Source organism: Pristis pectinata, chromosome 23 (genome assembly GCF_009764475.1).
Source record: "Pristis pectinata isolate sPriPec2 chromosome 23, sPriPec2.1.pri, whole genome shotgun sequence".
Classification (NCBI taxonomy): Eukaryota; Metazoa; Chordata; class Chondrichthyes; order Rhinopristiformes; family Pristidae; genus Pristis; species Pristis pectinata.
The window spans coordinates 28,648,519-28,669,317 of NC_067427.1; the positions used below are offsets into that span (position 1 = coordinate 28,648,519).

At 45.7% G+C, this 20,799-nt stretch overlaps 1 protein-coding gene across 1 annotated transcript in view; it reads left to right on the plus strand.

The window, feature by feature from the left end:
• The first annotated feature begins 271 nt into the window (after positions 1-271).
• Positions 272-20,799, plus strand: part of slc31a1 (solute carrier family 31 member 1) — a 34,045-nt gene continuing 13,517 nt past the window's right edge. The window contains 1 exon segment of the mRNA XM_052037251.1: positions 272-390. Within this exon segment, the coding sequence (XP_051893211.1) occupies positions 376-390 (15 nt within the window). The 5' untranslated portion in view covers positions 272-375.

Genomic DNA, 20,799 nt, shown 5'->3' on the forward strand with positions numbered 1-20,799 from the left:
TCAGGCATCTGATGAGAAGATAGAAATCAAGTTAATGTTTTGCAACTATCTTCTGTCATTGTGATGAAGGAAGCAGAAAGGAACCTTCATATTAATCTAAAAATCAAAATAAAAATATTGCAGGTGCTGGAAATCTAAAATAAAAGCTTTTCCAGCATTTTCTGTTTTTATTTCATATTAACCTGATGTGGTCACGGTTGCATCATCAGTTGCGTTCTAATAACATTAGTGAGTTATTGATGTTGGCTGATCCTGACTTGTGTGCTTTCAGTAAACATTAACCAGCTCCTTTATTAGCATGTCCACAGACGACAGAGTGAATGTGGATATTCTCCAGCATTACTGACATTCTGTGGAACATAGCAAAAGGGAACCATGAATAGCACTGAGGTAAGTACAGTTCCAAAAAGTCGCTTGCTGTTGGATCACAGTGAACTTGAGGTGCAGGATGAAGTCTGTGTGAAGGGCAAAGAGAATGGTACAATCAAAATGTGGAGGTTTTGTGAGATTACCATTTGGATCAACTTTGTGCGTTGGCCTTGGAAAGAGCTGGGAACGTTCAGTAAGTTTCTCTCTGGGAATAAACATTTTTATTGGCTTTGTGGGGTAAATCTGCATTGAACCTGCATATGCAAAGTAATTTTTTGTCAACTGAAACCATGAAGTCCAAACCCCTAATTTGTGTAGTTGTGTATGCACTTTTGTTCCTTTCCCATGTATGCTGATTTTCAGTCCTGATGTAAACGTGTGTGGAGAAAGGGGACAGTTAGGGACAGGAGCTTCAGTATGGATTAGCAACACTGCTAATCCATACTGCTTGTATCTATTATTTGTTCAGGCTAAACTTCATAGGAGATTACTCATATCTTCATAGAATGTAGAACAAAGTGCTGTAATCTGCCTTGTTAATATTTTGGGTCACAACCTTTCCTCGGAACTGATGAGTTGCAGGTCATTAACCTGAAACATTAACTCTGACTTGCTCTCCACACATCCTTCCTGTCGTTGAGTATTCCCAGCAGTTTTATTTTTACTTCAATTTCCATCATCCACAGTATTTTTTTAATCTACCTTGCTCTGCAAGTGCTTGTCCAGTGAGAGCTTTTGTCCCAATATCTGTACTGTTATGCTATTGACTTCTAAATCTTGTGCTCAATACTATCATGTGAATGCCACCTTGTCTCCATCCACTGTGGTGGAAGTGCAGTGCTTCAATGCTCTTCCTTGGCAACTAGTTCTTTCACCTGACCATTACTTGTTCTATTATTAAGCTGAATTATTGACATCACTATCAAAGTTTAGCTGAGCTTTTATCATTTTCTCAGAATCAAAGGTGACTTGCTTTCATTCCCATTTTGTGGGTTCCAAGATGGCTGATGATGCCAATATGGTAACTGCAGACTCTTCCGTGGAAGTGGCTGACGAGGTGAGCAGATGGATGGTTTGTGAAGTGGTTCACTCCTTCCACCTCTCTATGCTCTCAATGCATGGCCTCAAGGTTCTCAATACCCTCCCAAATGCTCCATCTCAACTTTGAGCAGTCATGGTCCAGAGGTCCCCAGGGTTTAGCAGGAATGTTGCATTTCTTCAAAGAAGCTTTTACTATTTGTTAATCAGACCTTGAGAGGAGTTTGAAGACCACTGCTTGTTGAATTCCCAACACATTAAAGGTGGGTGAGAGAGAGTAGGTAAGGGAAATAAGTGGGCAAACGTGATAAGGAAAAGTTATGAGAGCTGGTGTGGACTTGATGGGTTGCTTATGCTGACCTAAGCTGCACAAAGATTGAGCAGGAGCAGGCTGTCTGGAGTGGGTTTTCTGACTTGCAATATAATTTGGATTGGAGCACCTTGTATAGAAACTCTGTAGCATCTAGCAACAAAAATATGATCAAGCTGGTTGCACAGTCAATCAGATTGAAGAATTCTTACTGCAAACCAGGAGGTAAGGAGCATTAATTTTAAGAACAAGCAATTTAAAGAAAATAGAAATTAGGACAAGCATATGGGTTGATGGTGGTAGGTGAAATACCGTAAATTTAAAAATGATACTTGAATTTGTTTTGGAGAAAAATGGACGAAATGATACTTGCACAGTCCAAAGTGTTTGTTCGATAATTATCTTAGTTCACCATTTAGAAACTAATTTAAAGTAATTTTTTAATAAGGATTAATGTTCTCAGGCTTTCAGAGCAGAGGTAGTTTGTACAATTTTGAAAATCACAGCAAATAATTCATTCTATGTTGTTTGCATCACTGCAGACAGCAACAGTCCAGTTTCTGAATGAGCAGGGATCATTCAAAGCAATCACTGGATATCTGTGCTGAACAGCATATTGCAAATGCCAGAAGTTTCAGTTGGTTTTGTAGAGAACAGTGGGGGCATTGATAGTGTTACCATCATTTCCAAACATAGTATCCAGGCCATTAAGAAAATAAAATTGTATAAAACTAGTGCCTTTCACATTATTAGTTATCTCAAAGCCAATCTAAAATGCAATACTTTTGCTTTTCTATGCAAATGGACCAGCTAACTTCAGTAGCACGTGGACCTACATTATTAAATAAGCAATGACCAGATGTAGCGACTCACCGTCCGAGCAAACGAACCAGCTCAGCAGTCAGGTCACGCGTCGTCGGAGCAGCAAGGCCCAAGATAGCACTGGGCCTTCGTCTTCCGAGTGACGGGGAGAACCCGCACGCGAGAAGAGTTTGATGACGTAGCGCATACATCATTTCCGTTTTCGGTGGGCGGGAACCATTCCTCATAAAAGGCCCACGCAAGGTGGGAAAATAAATCAGTCTTTGTTCTGCAACTCATCAACTAGTGCCTTACTTTCACATCGTGGTAGCAGCCGCTACGTTGGTGACCCCGACGGTCCAAACGGATTTTGGACCCACACAATGGACGACAACGCAGCAGCCAACGCAGTGGCACTCAAGCTGCCCACCTTTTGGACACTTCGGCCCCACGTGTGGTCCGACCAGGCCGAAGCACAATTCTAACTTTGGCAGATCACCTCCGACTCCACACGGTACTACCACGTGGTCGGCTCCCTGGACCAGGAGACAGCTGCCCAGGTCGGAGACTTCATCCAGTCTCCTCTGGAGGAAGGCAAGTACCCGGCTTTCAAGGGCATTCTTATTCGGACCTTCGGCCTCTCCCATCGTGAGCGTGCCACCCACCTGCTTCATCTCGACGGCCTGGGGGACAGATCCCCATCGGCCCTGATGAACGAGATGCTGGCCTTGGCTGAGGGACATGAGCCCTGCCTGATGTTCAAACAGGCCTTCCTTGGACGACTACCCGACGACATTCACCTGCTGTTGGCCGACGCCGATTTCAGCAACCCACGTGAGGTAGCCGCCCGGGCAGATGTCCTGTGGAACGCCAAACGCGAGAGCGGGTCATGCATCGGCCATTCGCCAGACCGCGGGCCCAACGCCTACCTAAACCAGTCCCAGCAACCGAGAGACTACGCCCTAGAAACACAGACAACAACACTGGCGACCAGCTGTGTTTCTACCATCAGAGGTGGGGCGCAGAGGTCGTCGATGCCACCCACCCTGCAAGTTTCAGGGAAACGCCAGGGCCAGCTGCCGCTGATGGCTATGGCAGCTGGCCACTAACACAGCCTCCTATTCGTTTGGGACAAGCAGTCCAGGCTTGTTTCCTCATTGATACTGGAGCAGAGGTCAGTGTTTTGCCCCCGACTGGCCACGACACTCGTAGCAGGCAACAGGGTCCCGCACTCAAAGCCACAAACAGCACAATGATACAGACTTTCGGTACCCGTACAGTTCAATTACAATTCGGCGGCAGCCGTTTTACCTGGAACTTTACCCTTGCCGCCATCACCCAGCCACTCCTGGGAGCCGATTTCCTTTGGGCCCACAACCTGTTAGTCGACCTGTGAGGGAAGCGGCTAGTGCACTCCAGAACTTTCCAAACCTACTCCCTGGGAGAAGCCAGCCTACCAGCCCCGTGCCTGGACTCCATTTCCCTGTCTGGCAATGAGTTCACCAAGCTCCTAGCCGAGTTCCCATCGGTTTTTGGCACCTCAGTTTACAAATTCGATGCCCAAACACGGGGTGCGGCATCACATCATTACCACAGGGCCACCCCTTCATGCCCAAGCACGACGACTACCTCCAGACAAGCTCCGCCTGGCAAAGGAAGAGTTCTGCCGCATGGAGGAGGCTGGGGATCACTCACAGGTCAGACAGCCCCTGGGCCTCCCCGCTGCACATCGTCCCCAAAGCCACTGGCAGGTGGAGGCCCTGCGGCAACTACCGCAGGCTGAATGATGCCACCACCCCAAACCGCTACCCCATCCCTCACATCCAGGATTTCGCAGCGAACCTACATGGGGCCCACATCTTCTCCAAGGTGGACCTCTTCCGGGGATACCACCAAATCCCATCCAGCCTGACGATGTCCCCAAAACTGCACTCATCACTCCATTCGGCCTCTTTGAATTCCTTCGAATGCTGTTCGGCCTTAAGAACGCCGTGCAGACCTTCCAGCGGCTGATGGATATGGTAGGCCGCGACCTGGACTTCGTGTTCATTTACTTAGATGACATACTAATCGCCAACCATGACTGCCAAGAACACCTTTCCCACCTCCGCCAACTGTACTCCCGTCTCAGTGACTGCGGCTTCACTATCAACCCGGCCAAGTGCCAATTCGGACTCGATTCTATCAATTTCCTCGGCCACAGAATCACCAGTGAAGGAGCAACACCCCTACCCGCCAAGGTAGACGCTATCCGCCACTTTGCCCATCCCAACACGGTCAAAGGCCTGCAAGAATTCCTGGGGATGGTCAACTTTTACCATCGGTTCATCCCTGCAGCAGCCCGTATCATGCACCCTTTGTTCTTGTTGATGTCTGGCGAGGGCAAGGACATCGCCTGGAATGACGAGGCCGCGGCTGCCTTCGTTAAGGTCAAGGATGCCCTGGCAGACGCCGCGATGCTGGTACACCCTAGGACAGACGTCCCAGCCGTCCTCACGGTAGATGCATCCAACACCGCGGTTGGTGGGATACTGGAACAACTAATCAAAGGCCTTTGGCAACCCTTGGCATTTTTCAGCAGGCACCTTAGACCACCCGAACTGAAATACAGTGCTTTTGATCGGGAACTTCTAGCGCTCTACCTGGCGGTCCGGCATTTCCGGTACTTTTTAGAAGGCAGGCCTTTCACCGCTTTCACTGACCATAAGCCTTTGTCCTTCGCTTTCTCCAAGGTCTCCAATTCCTGGTCAGCTCGTCAGCAGCGACATTTGTCCTACATTTCCGAATTCACAACAGATATCCAACACGTCTCCGGAAAGGACAATGTCGTTGCTGACGCGCTTTCCAGACCGACCATCCACAGCCTGTCCCTGGGTATAGACTACACGGCCCTGGCTGCCGCACAGCAAGCCGACGACGAGCTGCCCAGCTGCAGAACTGCAGTCTTGGGCCTGCAGCTCCAAGATTTCTTAGTCGGTCCAGGTCAGCAGACCCTCCTTTGCAATGTCGCAACAGGTCAGCCCCGCCCTATAGTTCCTGCAGCCTGGAGGAAATGCGTTTTCAACTCGGTACACGGGTTGGTGCACCCGTCCATCAGATCAACTGTCCGACTGGTTGCCAGCAAGTTCGTCTGGCATGGCCTGCGCAAACAGGTCAGTGAGTGGGCCAGGACTTGTCCGCACTGCCAGACATCAAAAATCCAACAACGCACCAAGGTCCCACCACAGCAGTTCGAGCCTACCCGTAGAAGGTTCGACCACATCCACGTCGACCTCGTTGGTCCTCTGCCAGTTTCAAGACGAGCCCGGTACCTCCTTACCATCATGGACCAGTTCACGAGGTGGCTAAAGGCAACCCCTCTATCTGACATCACGACTGATTCATGCGCCCGGGCGCTGCTTGCAACTTGGATCTCGTGTTTTGGTGTTCTGGCAGGGACACTTCAGACAGGGGCGCCCAGTTTACCTCCAGCCTCTGGTCTGCATTAGCGAACAGCTGCACACCACCACGGCCTACCACCCTCAATCAAACGGGTTGGTGGAACGTTTCCACTGCCATCTGAAATCAGCCCTGATGGCCCGCCTGAAAGGTCCTAAATGGGTCGATGAACTGCCTTGGGTCCTGCTCGGCATACGCACTGCCCCCAAGGAAGATCTCCACGCTTCATCAGCTGAACTCGTGCACGGTGTGCCCCTGGTCGTCCCAGGGGAGTTCATACCCGCCCTTCGGGGCCAAGAGGAACAACCCACGGCAGTCCTGGAAAGACTGTGCGAGAGGCTCGGCAGCTTGGCACCAATTCCCACTTTGCGGCATGGTCAAGTCCCATCCTGTGAGCCCAAGGAACTACGAGACTGTAAGTTCGTTTTCGTTCGCAGGGGCACACCCCGGGCACCGTTGCAACGGTCATACAAGGGGCCGTTCCAGGTCATCAGAATAATGGGTCCACCTTTATATTGGACATCGGGGGCAAGGAAGAGGTCTTCACGATGGACTGCCTCAAACCGACTACAACAGGATCTACAACAATCGGTCAAGGTCCCAACACCGCGACGCAGAGGCTGACCTCCTAAGCTAGCACAGCCCGCGAACCTTGGGGACCTATCGCTGGTTCTGTGGGGGCGGGAGGGTGGGGAGAGCGGGGTTGTGTAGCGACTCACTGTCCGAGCAAGCACACCGGCTTGGCGGTCGGGTAGCATGTCGTTGGAGCGGCGAGACCCAAGATGGCGCTGGGCCTTCGTCTTCCCTGAGCGACGGGGAGAACCCGCATGCGGGAAAAGTTTGATGACGTAGCGCATATGTCATTTCCGTTTTCGGTGGACGGGAACCATTCCTCTTAAAAGGCCCGTGCAAGGCGGGAAAATAAATCAGTTTTTGTTCTGCAACTCATCGACTAGTGTCTTAATTTCGCATCGCGGTAGCAGCCGCTACACAGATGGTTAGTTTGTGGGATTAGTTCTGGATTGTTCCCTGAGTTGGTGACAGTAGCTAAAACTGCTTTGATATGTCAGCAAAGCTTTATGTCCTACTCCTGCAGTAGCATTTGAACCCTCAAGCTCAGACACCAATAATCGGTTCACTTCATCACTTGTTCTGGTTCCTGTCCTTTCAGCACTGTCATAATTGTCTCTTTTTTTTCTCCACTCCTGTGTTCTTGTGCTCCCTTACCTGCATGTACTTCTGTCTATGGCACTGACCCCACTCATTCCCTTTTCAAGCTTTTCATCTTCAAGAGCACTTTTTCCGTTCCCACTCTCTATACTCCATGGGTTCAGTATATTTTCTCCTACCATTTCCCCCCCCCCCCCGCCCCCGCACACAGCCCCTCCTCCTCCCTCCCAACATAGCAACTAAGAAATAAATTTCAAATTTCACCATTCACATTTCTTCAGGACATCTCAAAATGTTCAATTTCAATTAATTCTGAACTGTAATCATCTATTATGTAGAATAAGCAGTCAGCTAATTTGCACGTAGCAAGTCATCCTGCAAGTTAGCAGACGAGATAAGGGTCCAATTACAGGTTTGTTTGAGTGTTAATTCTTGGCTTGGACACTGGGAGATTTCTCTCTGCCAGATTCTCTTAGGGAAAGTGGAATGCTTTAGAATTTTGCCTCTAAAATAGTATCTCTGACAGTGTTGCACGCACTCAGTACTGCATTAAAGTATCACGCTAGATTATGATTTTAACTTGAGATGAAGGTCTCAACCAAGAGCTCTTTCACTTGCAATGTGAAATAACAGCCACTGTGTCAAGCTGACATGACTTCAAAGTCCAGGGTGTCAGAGATTAGATAAAGTAAAGAAGGAAATTGTGGATGAAACTGGGGCAGGTTCCATGGAGAAGGTGCAGGAGGGAGAGGGATTACAGTGAGCAACAAACAAACTGCTGGAGGAACTCAGTGGGCTGAGCAGCACCTGTGGGAGGAAACGAATCGTCGAAGTTTCAAGTTGAAACCCTGCATCGGGATTGACAATTCCTCCTTCCCCACAGATGCTGCTTGACCCACTGAGTTCCTCCAGATTGTTTGCTACTCCAGATTCCAGTATCTGCAGTCTCTTGTGTCTCCAGTATGTAGAGTGAGTTTGGTTGAGAGGGAAAGGAGGTGGTGTAGTTCACTCACCCCATTTATAGAGCTGAAATATTTTAAAGAGGAAGAATTGGAAAAGAAGAGCAAACACATTTCCTGACAGGCTGCAGGTACATTTCATGTAATCTAAAGGTTTCCAGTGTTTAATGAATTATCTGAGGGGACTGAGTCATCATCAATGGGGCATGGTCACTAATGTTGATTTTGAAAATTCCATTCAAATATTTCAACATTTGATACACAGCTGTTACAGTTGAACATAACGTAAGAAATAGGAGCAGGAGTAGGCTACTGGCCTGTCGACCCAGAGAATTCCACAGATTCACCACTCACTGGGAAAAGCAGTTCCTCCTCATCTCTGTCCTAAATCTACTCCCCGAATCTTGAGGCTATGTTCCCTGGTTCTTGCCTCACCTACCCATGGAAACAACTTTCCTGCCTCTATCTTATCTACCCCTTTCATAATTTTATTTTTCTCTACGATCCCCTCTCATTGCTCCAGTTTCCTCCCACATTCCAAAGACGTACAGGTTAGGAAGTTATGGGCATGCTATGTTGGCGCCGGAAGCGTGGCGACACTTGCGGGCTGCCCCCCAAAAATCACTACGCAAAAAAGATGTATTTCACTGTGTGTTTCGATGTACATGTGACTAATAAAGATCTTATAAAAAAAAGTATAGTCCCAGGCAACTCAGTCTCTCCTCATAGGCTAACCCCCTCATCTCAATCTGGTGAACCTCCTCTGCACTACCTCCAAAGCCAGTATATCTTTTCTCATGTAAGGAGACCAGAACTGCACACAGTACCCTGTACAGTTGCAGCATAACCTCCCTGCTCTTAAATTCAATCCCTCCAGCAATAAAGGCCAACATTCCGTTTGCCGCCTTGATAGTCTGTTGCACCTGCAAACAAACTTTTTGCGACTCATGCACAAGCACTCCCAAGTCCCTCTGCACAACAGCATGCTGCAATCTTTCACCATTTAAATAATAATCTGATCTTCTATTTTTCCTTCAAAAGTAGATGGTCTCGCATCTACCAACATAGTCCTCCATCTGCCAGACCCTTGCCCACTCACTGAACCTATCTATATCTTTCTGCAGACTCTCCGCATCCTCTGCACAATTTGCTTTTCCACTCAATTTAGTGTCATCAGTAAACTTGGATACGCTACACTCAGTCCCCTCTTCCAAATTGTTAATGTATGAACAGTTGTGGGCCCAGCATCAACCCCTGTGGCACTCCATTCACCACTGATTGCCAACCAGAGAAACACCCATTTATCCCAACTCTGTCTTCTATTAGTTAACCAATCCTCTATCCATGCCAATACATTACCCCCAAACCTATGTGTCCTTATCTTATGGATAAGTCTTTTATGTGGCACCTTATTGAATGCCTTCTGGAAATCCAAGTATACAACATCCACCTGCTTCCCTCTATCCACTGCGCCCATTATATCCTCAAAGAACTCCAGTAAGCTTGTCAAACAGGTCCTGCCCTTTCTGTATCCATGCTGTGTCTGCCTGATGGAACCAATACTATCCAGATGTCTTGCTATTTCTTCCTTTATGATAGCTTCAAGCATTTTCCCAACTATAGATATCAAGCTAACTGGCGGTTACCTGCATTTTGCCCACATACTTTTTTAAACAGTGGCGTGACACTGGTTTTAGATCGAACTATTGCGCCCTCCATTTGTATGAGAACTTCAATCATACTGTGTTCACTTTCCAAGAGGATCCCTGACTACAAGATCATTCATTTTATTTCATTGCACAGGATCAAATCTAATATGGCATTTTCACTTGTAGGTTCAGTAACATGCTGTTCAAGAAAGCTATCACGGGTGCATTCTAGACTGCTTCGACCAACTTGATTCGCCCAATCTATGTGGAAGTTAAAGTCCCCCATGACAACTGCCGTTCCATTCTTGCATGTATCAAATATTTCTTGGTTTATTCCCTGTGCCACTGTAATGTTAATATTTGGTGGCCTATAGACAACTCCTGCCAGTGACTTTTTTCTCCCCCTTTACTATTCCTAATCTCTATCCAGATGGATTTAACATTCTGCTCCCTTCATCTTGTATCATCTCTCACTATCGCCCTGATCTCATCCTTAATTAAGAGTGCTACCCCACCTCCCTTACTTTGCTGCCTATCCTTCCCTATTACCTGATACCCTTGGATATTTAATTCCCACTCATCTCCACCCTGCAACCATGTTTCTGTAATGGCCACTAAATCATACCTCTTTGTACTGATTTGTGCCACAAGTTAACTGACCTTGTTTCGAATATTGTGGCCTTCAGATAAAGTGCCCTTGCACTCATGTCATTTTAGAATCTAGTAATCTTTATGTCCTTTACATTTGATTTTTCTGTACACCAGTCTTACTTTGCTCTTCTCTAACTTTTGCTCCGGTTGCTGCTTTGCTTCCCTCTGTCTTTCTGCATGGATTCCCATCCCCCTACCATATTAATTTAAACCCTCCCCAAGAGCACTAGCAGACAATCCCCCTAGGACATTGATCCCAGTCCTGCCTAGGTGTAGACTGTCTGGTTTGTACTGGTCCCACCTCCTCCAGAACTGGTTCCAATGCCCCAGGGATCTGAAACCCTCCCTCCTGCACCACTGCTCAAGCCACACATTTGTCCTAACTATTCTGCTATTCCTACTCTGACTAGGACATGGCACAGGTAGCAATCCTGAGATTATTACCTTTTGAGGTATTATTTTTAAATTTATCTCCTAGCTCCCTAAATTCGGCTTGTAGGACCTCATCCTGCTTTTTTTCCTATATCGTTGGTATCTACATGCACCACGACAACTGGCTGCTCACCCTCCCTTTTTAGAATGCCCTGCAGCTGCTCTGAGACATCCCTGACCCTTGCACCCGGGAGATCAACACACCAACCAGGAGTCCCATTTGCAGCCACAGAAGCTCCTGTCTACTCCCCTTAGCATGGAATTGCCTACCACTATAGCTCTGCCACTCTTTTTTCTGCCCTCTTGTTGAGTCACCACACGGGCATTAAAAATACAGTGTCTTGATGTTAGGATTGAACTTAAAACATAGAACCTTGCAGCACAGTACAGGCCCTTCAGCCCACGATGTTGTGCCAACCTTTTAACCTACGCTAAGCTCAATCTAACCCTTCCCTCCCACATACCCCTCTATTTTTCTATCATCCATGTGCTTATCTAAGATGGTGTGTAATAAACATTTGTGTGTTTTGCGTTATCATTGTGTTACTATTATATTACTTGTGTAATAAACATTTGCATGTTGTGCTATTCTTTCATTCCCAACTTGCCAATTTCCAGTAATGACTGGCGTGCTTTCTTTAGCTAGAGGGAACTTTGTACTGTTGTTACACTTCATGTAACACAAAGAACCCAGTGAGCAAATATATGGAACTGGCTGCCGATAGATACCTGGAACTGCAGGCTGGTCAATAATAGACCAGTAGGAGGAGAGATGGGGAGTTGGTGATTGCTGTTGTGAAAATAGTTGACACCTGGTTTGTGGGGTTTGGACCTGTAGCTCGGGGTTAAGCAGGTCACTGAGGTCCCATAGAGTGACCAGGCAGAATGTTATTGTTTGGCATCAAGCTGCATGGTCTCAGCCTTGCTAATACTGAATTCTGAGGAAGTCTGGGAATGGTTCATGGAAGAAGAAGGTGCCTGTATTGTGGAGGGTCATGGCTGTCACGTGCCAACACTGCCCATACCTGGTCGGATGACAGCATTGCCACTACTGCCAATCAAGGTTTGGCCCTGCCCCACCCATCAGTGCACACCTGACCATTGGCCTTTGTAAATTACCTGGGCTGGGCCCTCCAGCAGTATAAGGAGTGCCACATGTGCTTGGCTCGGTCTCTTTGTCTCCGAGGGATTCACCGTGCTTCGCTCCAGGCCGAGCACTGTGAAACGGCACTGGAGAAATCATTGATGAGGTGTGCATCGTTAAAGGGTTGGGAGCATCTTAGTTAGTATCCCTAGTAGCATAGAGCCGTGCCTGCACTGAGTCAAGGGGTGGCAGGTATCGTATTGTTTTTCATAGAACCATAGAACAATACAGCAGAATACAGGCCCTTCAGCTCACCATGTTGTGCTGACCTTCGAACCACTCCTAAGACTATCTAACCCCTTCCTCCCACATGTCCCTCTAACTTAAATTCCTCCATATGCTTATCTAACAATCTCTTGAACTTGACAACGTATCAGCCTCCACCACCACCCCAGGCAGCGCATTCCATGCACCAACCACTCTCTGGGTGAAAAACCTCCCTCTGACGTCTCCCTTGCACTTGCCACCCATTACCTTAAAGCCATGCCCTCTTGTATTGAGCATTGGTGCCCTGGGAAAGAGGCACAGGCTGTCTACTCTATCTATTCCTCTTAATATTTTGTATACCTCTGTCATGTCTCGCCTCATCCTCCTCCTTTCCAATGAGTAAGGCCCTAGCTCCTTTAGTCTCTCCTCATAATCCATACTCTCTAATCCAGGCAGCATCCTGGTAAATCTCCTCTGCACCCTTTCCAACGCCTCCACATCCTTCCTATAATGAGGCAACCAGAACTGGACACAGTACTCTAAGTGTGGTCTAACCAGAGTTTTGTAAAGCTGCATCAATACTTCACGGCTCTTAAACTCGATCCCACGATTTATGAAAGCTAGCATCCCATAAGCTTTCTTAACTACCTTATCCACCTGTGTGGCAACTTTCAGTGATCTGTGGATATGAACCCCAGATCCCTCTGCTCCTCTACACTGCCCAGGATCCTGCCATTTACCTTGTATTCCACCTTGGAGTTTGTCCTTCCAAAGTGTACCATCTCACACTTCTCCGGATTGAACTCCATCTGCCACTTGTCAGCCCAACTCTGCATCCTATCAATATCCCTCTGTAAGCTTCGACAGCCCTCCACACTATCCACAACACCACCGATCTTTGTGTCATCTGCAAATTCCTTGATTGTCTGTACCCAGTTCGTTGTGTGTGTATTTAACCCCGTTGCGATTTTCCCACGCTCACTATCAATGGTGCGCGTGTGTGTTATTCCCATTACCCTTTCCCCACGTTCGTCTTTTGTAAATAAAATCCTTTCCTGCCAGACTGTGCTCAGAGTCCTTTGCCCTCTGAGACCCCGAACCTGTTTCACAACAGTGCCTGGTTTAGTATACTTGCATAGTACACTACAGTACCAGAGTTGGGTAGCACAGTGGCACAGCTAGTAGAGCTGCTGCTTCCCAGCACCAGAGACCCAGGTCCATTCCTGACCTTGAGTGCTGTCTGTGTGGAGTCTGCACGTTCTCCCTGTGACCGTGTGGGTTTCATCCGGGTGCTCCGGTTTTCTTCCACACTCCTGATGTGTTGTTTGATAGGGTAATTGGCCTTTGGAGCATAGGTGACTGGTAGAACCTGGAGTTGAAATTTAAAAGAAAGGGTTTGATGTAGAATTAGTGTAAATGTGTGGCTGATGGTCGGCACACATTTATTGGGCTGAAGGGCCTGTTTTTCTGATGTATCTCTGAGTTCATGACTATTGTTTTCAAAATGATCTGTGCACTCTTCTGAACAGATACTAGCTTGGCAAAATTGCTGTCTTGAATTTACCAGTTTAATAGGGTCTGTTTCTCCTTCCGTCACTCCAGGCTATCTAATTGAATGAGACTTTGCACTGTGTACGTGGAAGGACAAACAAACCAATTCTGCAAATGTGCTTTGCTTCAATTGCCAGAACGTGGCACTGCAATTTAATTTCCTGCAGCTTTGCTCTGGAACAGTGCCCTGGGGGATGTTTGGAGATTAACTTTTAAGTATCTGAAGGACTGGAGAATTTTGGAGAATGTAAGCAGTGAGGAATATTGCAAGACTGAAGATGCATGAAGCAGTAAAAATTATATGAACAAAACTGGGTGCTGAAAGCAGGAAATGTGGATTAAAAGTTATTCAATAGTCCTGTGATACTGATAATTTCTGAGCCTTTTCACAAAATACAGATTGATTTGCATTTCTGTGTGTTTAAAGTGCAACTGAGTAAATGTGCATGGAACATAAAATGCACAGCAAAACTCCTTGACATTTGTGCTCTGAGCAGCTCTTGGTTTGTGTTCCAATGCCAACCTGATTTTATTTCTCTTGCTTCTGATGAGAGAAGTGATATCCTTTAATATTTCCCAACAAATTGCATTGTTTCTGACACTCAGAGGCACAAAACTGTCTGATGTGGGATGAATGCATTCTGCGAGAGCGTAACATTTCATCGTGTTAATAATCTCCAGATTATTTCGCAAGGTGAACAAGCTGTGAAAATTGTCACAGCCACTGTGAGCATGTATATGAAGCATTAGTGATTTACTGTCTCCTTATAAGTCTGCAGTAGTTAACCACAATGAGAAAGCCAGAAAATTCTATTGATTAAAGGGTGTAAAAGAAAATTTTCAAGAAGTGGAAAAAGAACAAGAAAATCTCAAACTAAGAAAAATGAACATGGATCATGGCTGGGTGAGAATTCAATACTTGACTGTTGCTACAATTCTTCAGCCTGCTTAAATCATCCAACTCTGCTGCAGTTTCCAGCAAGGATGCCAGGAAGGTCCTCGCATGCTCTCCAAGATTATGCTTTTGGGGATTACTAACCTTTCCCACCTTTCCACCAACAGCAGGGAGAATGAAGTAACTTTTAGATTTGTACAGGGTGAAATAAATTAACAGCATGGTCCATGGTTTCAACAAGAGATGAATATTGGGCTTGTTTTTCCCAGTACTGCTACTGGCAGTGCATTAAACCTCAGCCATTGGGGAGCTGCTTTCTATGTTCTGAATTGAGGTACAATAGTGTATGCTGAGGGTACAGTGATGTATAATTTATGTTAGTGGACTAGGATTCTAGAGACCTGGATTTGCTTGATTATATCCAGTGGCTCATGTAGAATGTCAGTCACCTTATGTCAACATTTGAAGAGTTCAAATTGTCCAAAATCAGCTTGGGAGTTCAATTTGGACTAATTAAATCAGCAATAAAAGCTGAACATAAGCACTAATTCTCAAGAAACTACCTTGTCATCAAAATCTTCCTGGTCCATTTGTTCTTGCATAATATTATTTAAGATGCTATATAATAATAAAAAATCAAGGATGTTCCCTTTGAGAAATACTCTAATTTATCTGTGGCTAACTAAAGAATAAGGTTTTTTGCTAAGGAATTTAATAATGGTATCAAATTGAAAGAAAAGATATTCAGAGGATTCAGAGGAAAACTTTAGGATAAGTCACATGTACATTGAAACACACAGAGAAGTGCATCTTTGCATAGAGTGTTCTGGGGGCAGCTCACAAGTGTCGCCATGCTTCTGGCACCAACATAACATGCCCACAACTTCCTAACCCGTACACCTTTGGAATGTGGGAGGAAACCGGAGCACCCAGAGGAAACCCACGGAGATGGGGAGAATGTACAAACTCCTTACAGACAGTGGCTGGAATTGAACCTGGGCCGCTGGTGCTGTGTTACGGATTAGGTTACTATTGGCGAATGTCCCTTCAAGACATTGTACAGTAGTGTGTGTGTGGGGCGCATGATTACGGCAACAGGAGATAAGGACGTGATGACACTTTTTGGAGCAGTCAGTCAGAGAGAGGGAGAGGGACACCTGCCTGCTGGTCTCTGTATCGATGGATGAAAAACAATAACTGTGTCTGTCACTACAATCCACGTGTTGATTTTTGGAATAATCCAGTGGAGTCCACTTTGTCGTTAACCTGTAGAAGGAAACAAGTATTTGTGTGGATGGCCACGTCTCGAATGCCTTTCGGGGTGGCAGATACTTAGGAACAAAGGAATGGAGATCATCAGAGATTGAGGTGTCATATGAGTTCCATCGTGGAACGTATGGATTTCGTAATTACTCTCTATTTTCTCTCTACATCTCCTCTTCAGTCAATGGTGGTTTTATAGAAGCCTTTGTTCACGTTTCACCTTACAGCTTGCTGAACTGGACTTGGAGTTTGGGAATTTGCCACACACACACTTCGAGGTTAGTTTTTGGGGTTAATGTTTAAGATCTAACATTTTTACTTCTAACATTCTAACATTTTTACTTTTATTTTTCTTATTATCATAAGTAGTTATTAATAAAATAGTTTTTAACACTTATACATGACTCGGTGTATTTCTTTTGTTGCTGGTACATGACAGCTGTAATAGCATTATGTTAACCGCTACACTACTGTTCTTGCTAAAACAAAAGTAGATTATGAGAATAAGCTAGCCAGAAATGCAAAAATGGTAAACTTTTTTCAAGTGCAATTAAGGTAAAGATAGTTCCATAGAACATAAGGCCAGGGTGTTAAAGGGAAATAAGGAAATGCAGAAACTTTGAACAAATTTTGTAGTTGTCTTCTGCTGGGAAAAACACTGCTTCCCAATAATAGCAGGATGATCAGGGGCAAAAGGCAGGAAGGATTTTAAAATAATGGCAATCTCTAGAGGGAAGTTACTAGGCAAAGTAATGGTATGGAAGGCTGATGTACCCAGCAACCAAGCAGGTTAAAAGAAGTGGCTGCTGGATGTTGGCGATATTGGTTGTGATCTTCCAAAGTTTCCTCTTCTAGAAAGGTCCCAGTGGACTTAAAGCCACAGGTATAACTTCTTATTAAGAAGGGGAGGAGATAAGAAACTATAGGCCCCTTATCCTCATGTCTGTCATTGTGGGAAAAATGCTGTAATGGATTTTAAGGAAATGATAGCAGGACATTTAGAACAGTCATAGTATAATCAACCAGAATTAACATAGTTTTATGAAAGGGAAATCGGATTCGACAAATTTTAGTAGTTCTTTGATGTATTGTGTAGGCAGAAGGAATTAGTTTAGTTGAGCATTTTATTACTAATGCAATTGGATCGGCCCAACATTGTGGGCCAAAGGGCCTGTTCCTGTGCTGTACTGTTCTATGTACTCTATGTATTGAGTAGGGTGAATAGTAGAAGATAATGTATTTGATTTTCAGAAGCCACTCAATTAGGTGTAGCATAAGTTTACCAACAAGTTCAGAGTTCAAGGCATTGGGGTAATAATAGACCATGGACATTCCAAAAAAGAAGATTCATCAGATTTATTATCACTGACTTATGATGTGAAATTTGTTGTTTTGCGGCAGAACTACAGTGCAAAGACAAAATTACTATAAATTACAAAAATAAATAGTACAAAAAAAGGAATAAAGAGGTTGGGTTCATGGACTATTCAGAAAGCAGTTGGAATAAATGGGTCACATTTAGTTTGGTAAGTTGGGGTCCAACAGAGATTGGTATTACAACCTCTATTTATACCCTATGTTAATGATAGATGAAGGCATTGAATATTGTCGTCGGATTTGCTGACATCTCAAAGATAGGGAAAGCAAGTTGTGAGGGGGACACAAAGGGATATACTTAGGTTAAGTGAGTGGGCAAGAATTTGGTAGATGGAGTATAATGTGGGGAAATGCAAGGTTATCCACTTTGGTAGGTAGAATAGAAAAAATATTGGTTAAATGGAGAGGGAGTATAGCAGATGGGTTTGGTGTCGTTGCACTTGAAACACAAAGTTCAGGTACAGCAATTAAAAAGACAGAATGTTACCCTTTATTGCAAAGGTGATGAAGTATCAATAAATGTAGGAAAGTCTTGTTGCAACTCCAGGTGTGAGCCGACACCTAGAATACTGTTGGAGTCTTTATCTCTTCTATCTAAGGAGGGAAATGTCTTCATTGGGGCAGTTTAGAAGAGCTTCACTAAGTTGATTCCTTGGATGAAGGGGTTGATTTGTGTGGAGTTTAGAAGGATTATCTTGTTGACGTGTATAAGTTTCTGGGGAGACTTGTTAAGATAGTCTGGATCTGCTGGACAATAGTTTCACAATGAGGAAGAACTTTTCTGAGGAACATAAGTGCTTTGAATTCTCTACCCACGAGAGCAATGGAAGATGAATTATTGAATGTATTTGAGGCCACGACAGAGTTTTGTCTCTAGCTGAGTTGAGGTTATGGGAAACTGGCATGGGTGTTATTGGGTGGCGTGAGCTGGTTGGGCCAGAAGGGCCTGTTACTGTGCTGTATAAAGTTTTATTGTTTTTTTAAAGTAGTGGAACTGAGGCCAAGATCAGCCATAATCAAATTGAACAATGGAGCAGTCTTGAGAGACCACATAATCTCTGTCTATTTCTTCTGTACTTAAAGGAAGGGAATCTGCCATCCATGCCCAGTTTGGCTGGTATGGAACTCTAGTCCATTGCTTCCCGGAGAGGCCTACCAGTTTCCATTCAAAGACAGCTCAGAATGGACCATGCTGACATCCACACAATAAATAAAATCAATATGATATCCAACTTTCAGGTGTTGAAGCAAAACTCCAACTGCATTCTCTTGAGGTTGTAAAAGATCTATGGTTACTTTTTGTCTTGAAACATTTTTACCTGAATTGTGTGAATACATCAAAGCTGTTTAACATGTGACTAAAACGACATGACTTTCATTGCACCTGCAGCCAAACTATTTATATCATATTATACAGCTTTAAATGATTCTGATCTTCAGAGAAACAGTGAATTAACAATCCAAAAGTACAGAACAGTGAAACTAATAATCCTACATTTCAATCCTGTTTTATTGTAGGCCCTTGCAATATTATAAAGATGGGCTTGTGTGAAGTGGAAAAGAAGCAAGATAGTTGCTCTTCATAGCAATCATTCAGAAATCTTTCCGGAAAACAAGCGTTTATTGCCTGCCTGTCTCTGCATTGAATGACTGTTGCCATAATCAAATCAGTTGCTATTGTAAACAAGTTGCTCTGATCGTCACATTGCAGTAAACTTAATTTGTGTTCTGCTATCTCACGAAACCTGATTTAACTGGAAATGTCAAGTGGAGCTCCGAGGCCCAAAAGCCAGTCTTACTTGGACACGTTGGTGAATCATTGCCAATTAACAATATCAGGAAGACAGAAAATTCAGTTGGAATTGGATTAAGAGATTATCTTGTGCTCTAGATTCTCATCTCAATAATGGATTGAGGAATGGGACTGTCCTATTTGTCAGAAGTTGTTAAAATAAGTTGCTTGCCGTTATATAAAAGATTTCAAATATCTTTCTATGTATTGTGAACTTAATTTCAGCCACATTTTGCACTCCCCGGAGTGAAATTTAAAAAAAAACAGACGTGCTTTTCTTAACTAATTTGGGGTTGGTCAAGTGAGCAAAATTACAAGTCTCTGCCTAATCTCCAAGCACATCTGGGAAAGGGGAGGGGTGGTTGCAGGGAGAGGATGGAAGGAAGGGAGTAGCACGAGCAACATCTTTTTTAAATCATCCCAGTCTTGCCATTGGTGCATATTAATTTTCCTACAAATCATTGAAAATACTCTAATGTAGCGGTTGCTACCGCGGAATGAACACAAGACGCGAGTCGTAGAGTTTCAGAACAGAACTGGTTTATTTTCCCGCCTTGCGCGGGCCTTTTAAGGGAGACTGTTCCCGCCCAATGCAACCGACAATGACGTATATGCTACGTCATCAAGTCTTTCCCACGCGCGGGTTCTCCCCATCGCTCGGGGAAGACGAAGGCCCGCCGCCATCTTGGGCCTCACCGCTCCGACACCGTGCAACCCGACTGCCGAGCCGGTTTGCTTACCCCCAGATGGTGTGTCGCTACACAATCCCCCCCGCCCCCCCCCCCCCCAGAACCGGCAATACTGTCCCCCAGCCGCTGCTTAGGGGGTCGGCCTCTGCGTCGTGGCGTTGAAACCTCAACCGGTTGTTGCAGATCTAAATGGGCCGGTTTGAAGCGGTCTGTCGTGAAAACCTGTTCCCTGCCCCCAACGTCCAAAATAAAGGTGGATCCATTATTCCTGATGACTCGGAACGGTCCCTCGTGGTCGTTGCAGCGGCGCCCGAGGTGTGCCCCTGCAAACGAAAACAAACTTACAGCCTCGTAGTTCTTTGGGCTGACAGGATGGGGCTTGACCGTGCCGCAAGGTGGGGATCGGGGCCAAGCTGCCGAGCTTCTCACGCAGTCTTTGTAGGACTGCTGGGGGTTGTTCCCCTTGGTCTCGAAGGGTAGGTATGAAATCCCCTGGGACAACTAGGGGCGCCCCGTACACAAGCTCAGCTGACAAAGCACGGAGGTCTTCTTTGGGGGCAGTGCGTATGCCGAACAGGACCCAAGGCAGTTCATCAACCCATTTAGGACCCCTCAGGCGGGCCATCAAGGCTGATTTCAGATGGCGGTGAAAACGTTCCACTAACCCGTTTGATTGAGGGTGGTAGGCCGTGGTGGTGTGCAGCTGCGTCCCCAGCATGTTCGCTAATGCAGACCAGAGGCTGGAGGTAAATTGTGTGCCTCTGTCTGAAGTGATGTGAGCTGGAACACCAAAACGTGAGATCCAAGTTGTGAGCAGCGCCCGGGCACAGGAATCAGTCGTGATGTCAGATAGAGGGGTTACCTCTGGCCACCTCGTGAACCGGTCCACGATGGTAAGGAGGTACCGAGCCCCTCTTGAAACCGGCAGAGGGCCTACGAGGTCGACGTAGATGTGGTCGAACCTTCTACGGGTAGGCTCGAATTGCTGTGGCGAAACCTTGGTGTGTCGTTGGATTTTCGATGTCTGGCAGTGCTGACAATTTCTGGCCCACTCTCTGACCTGT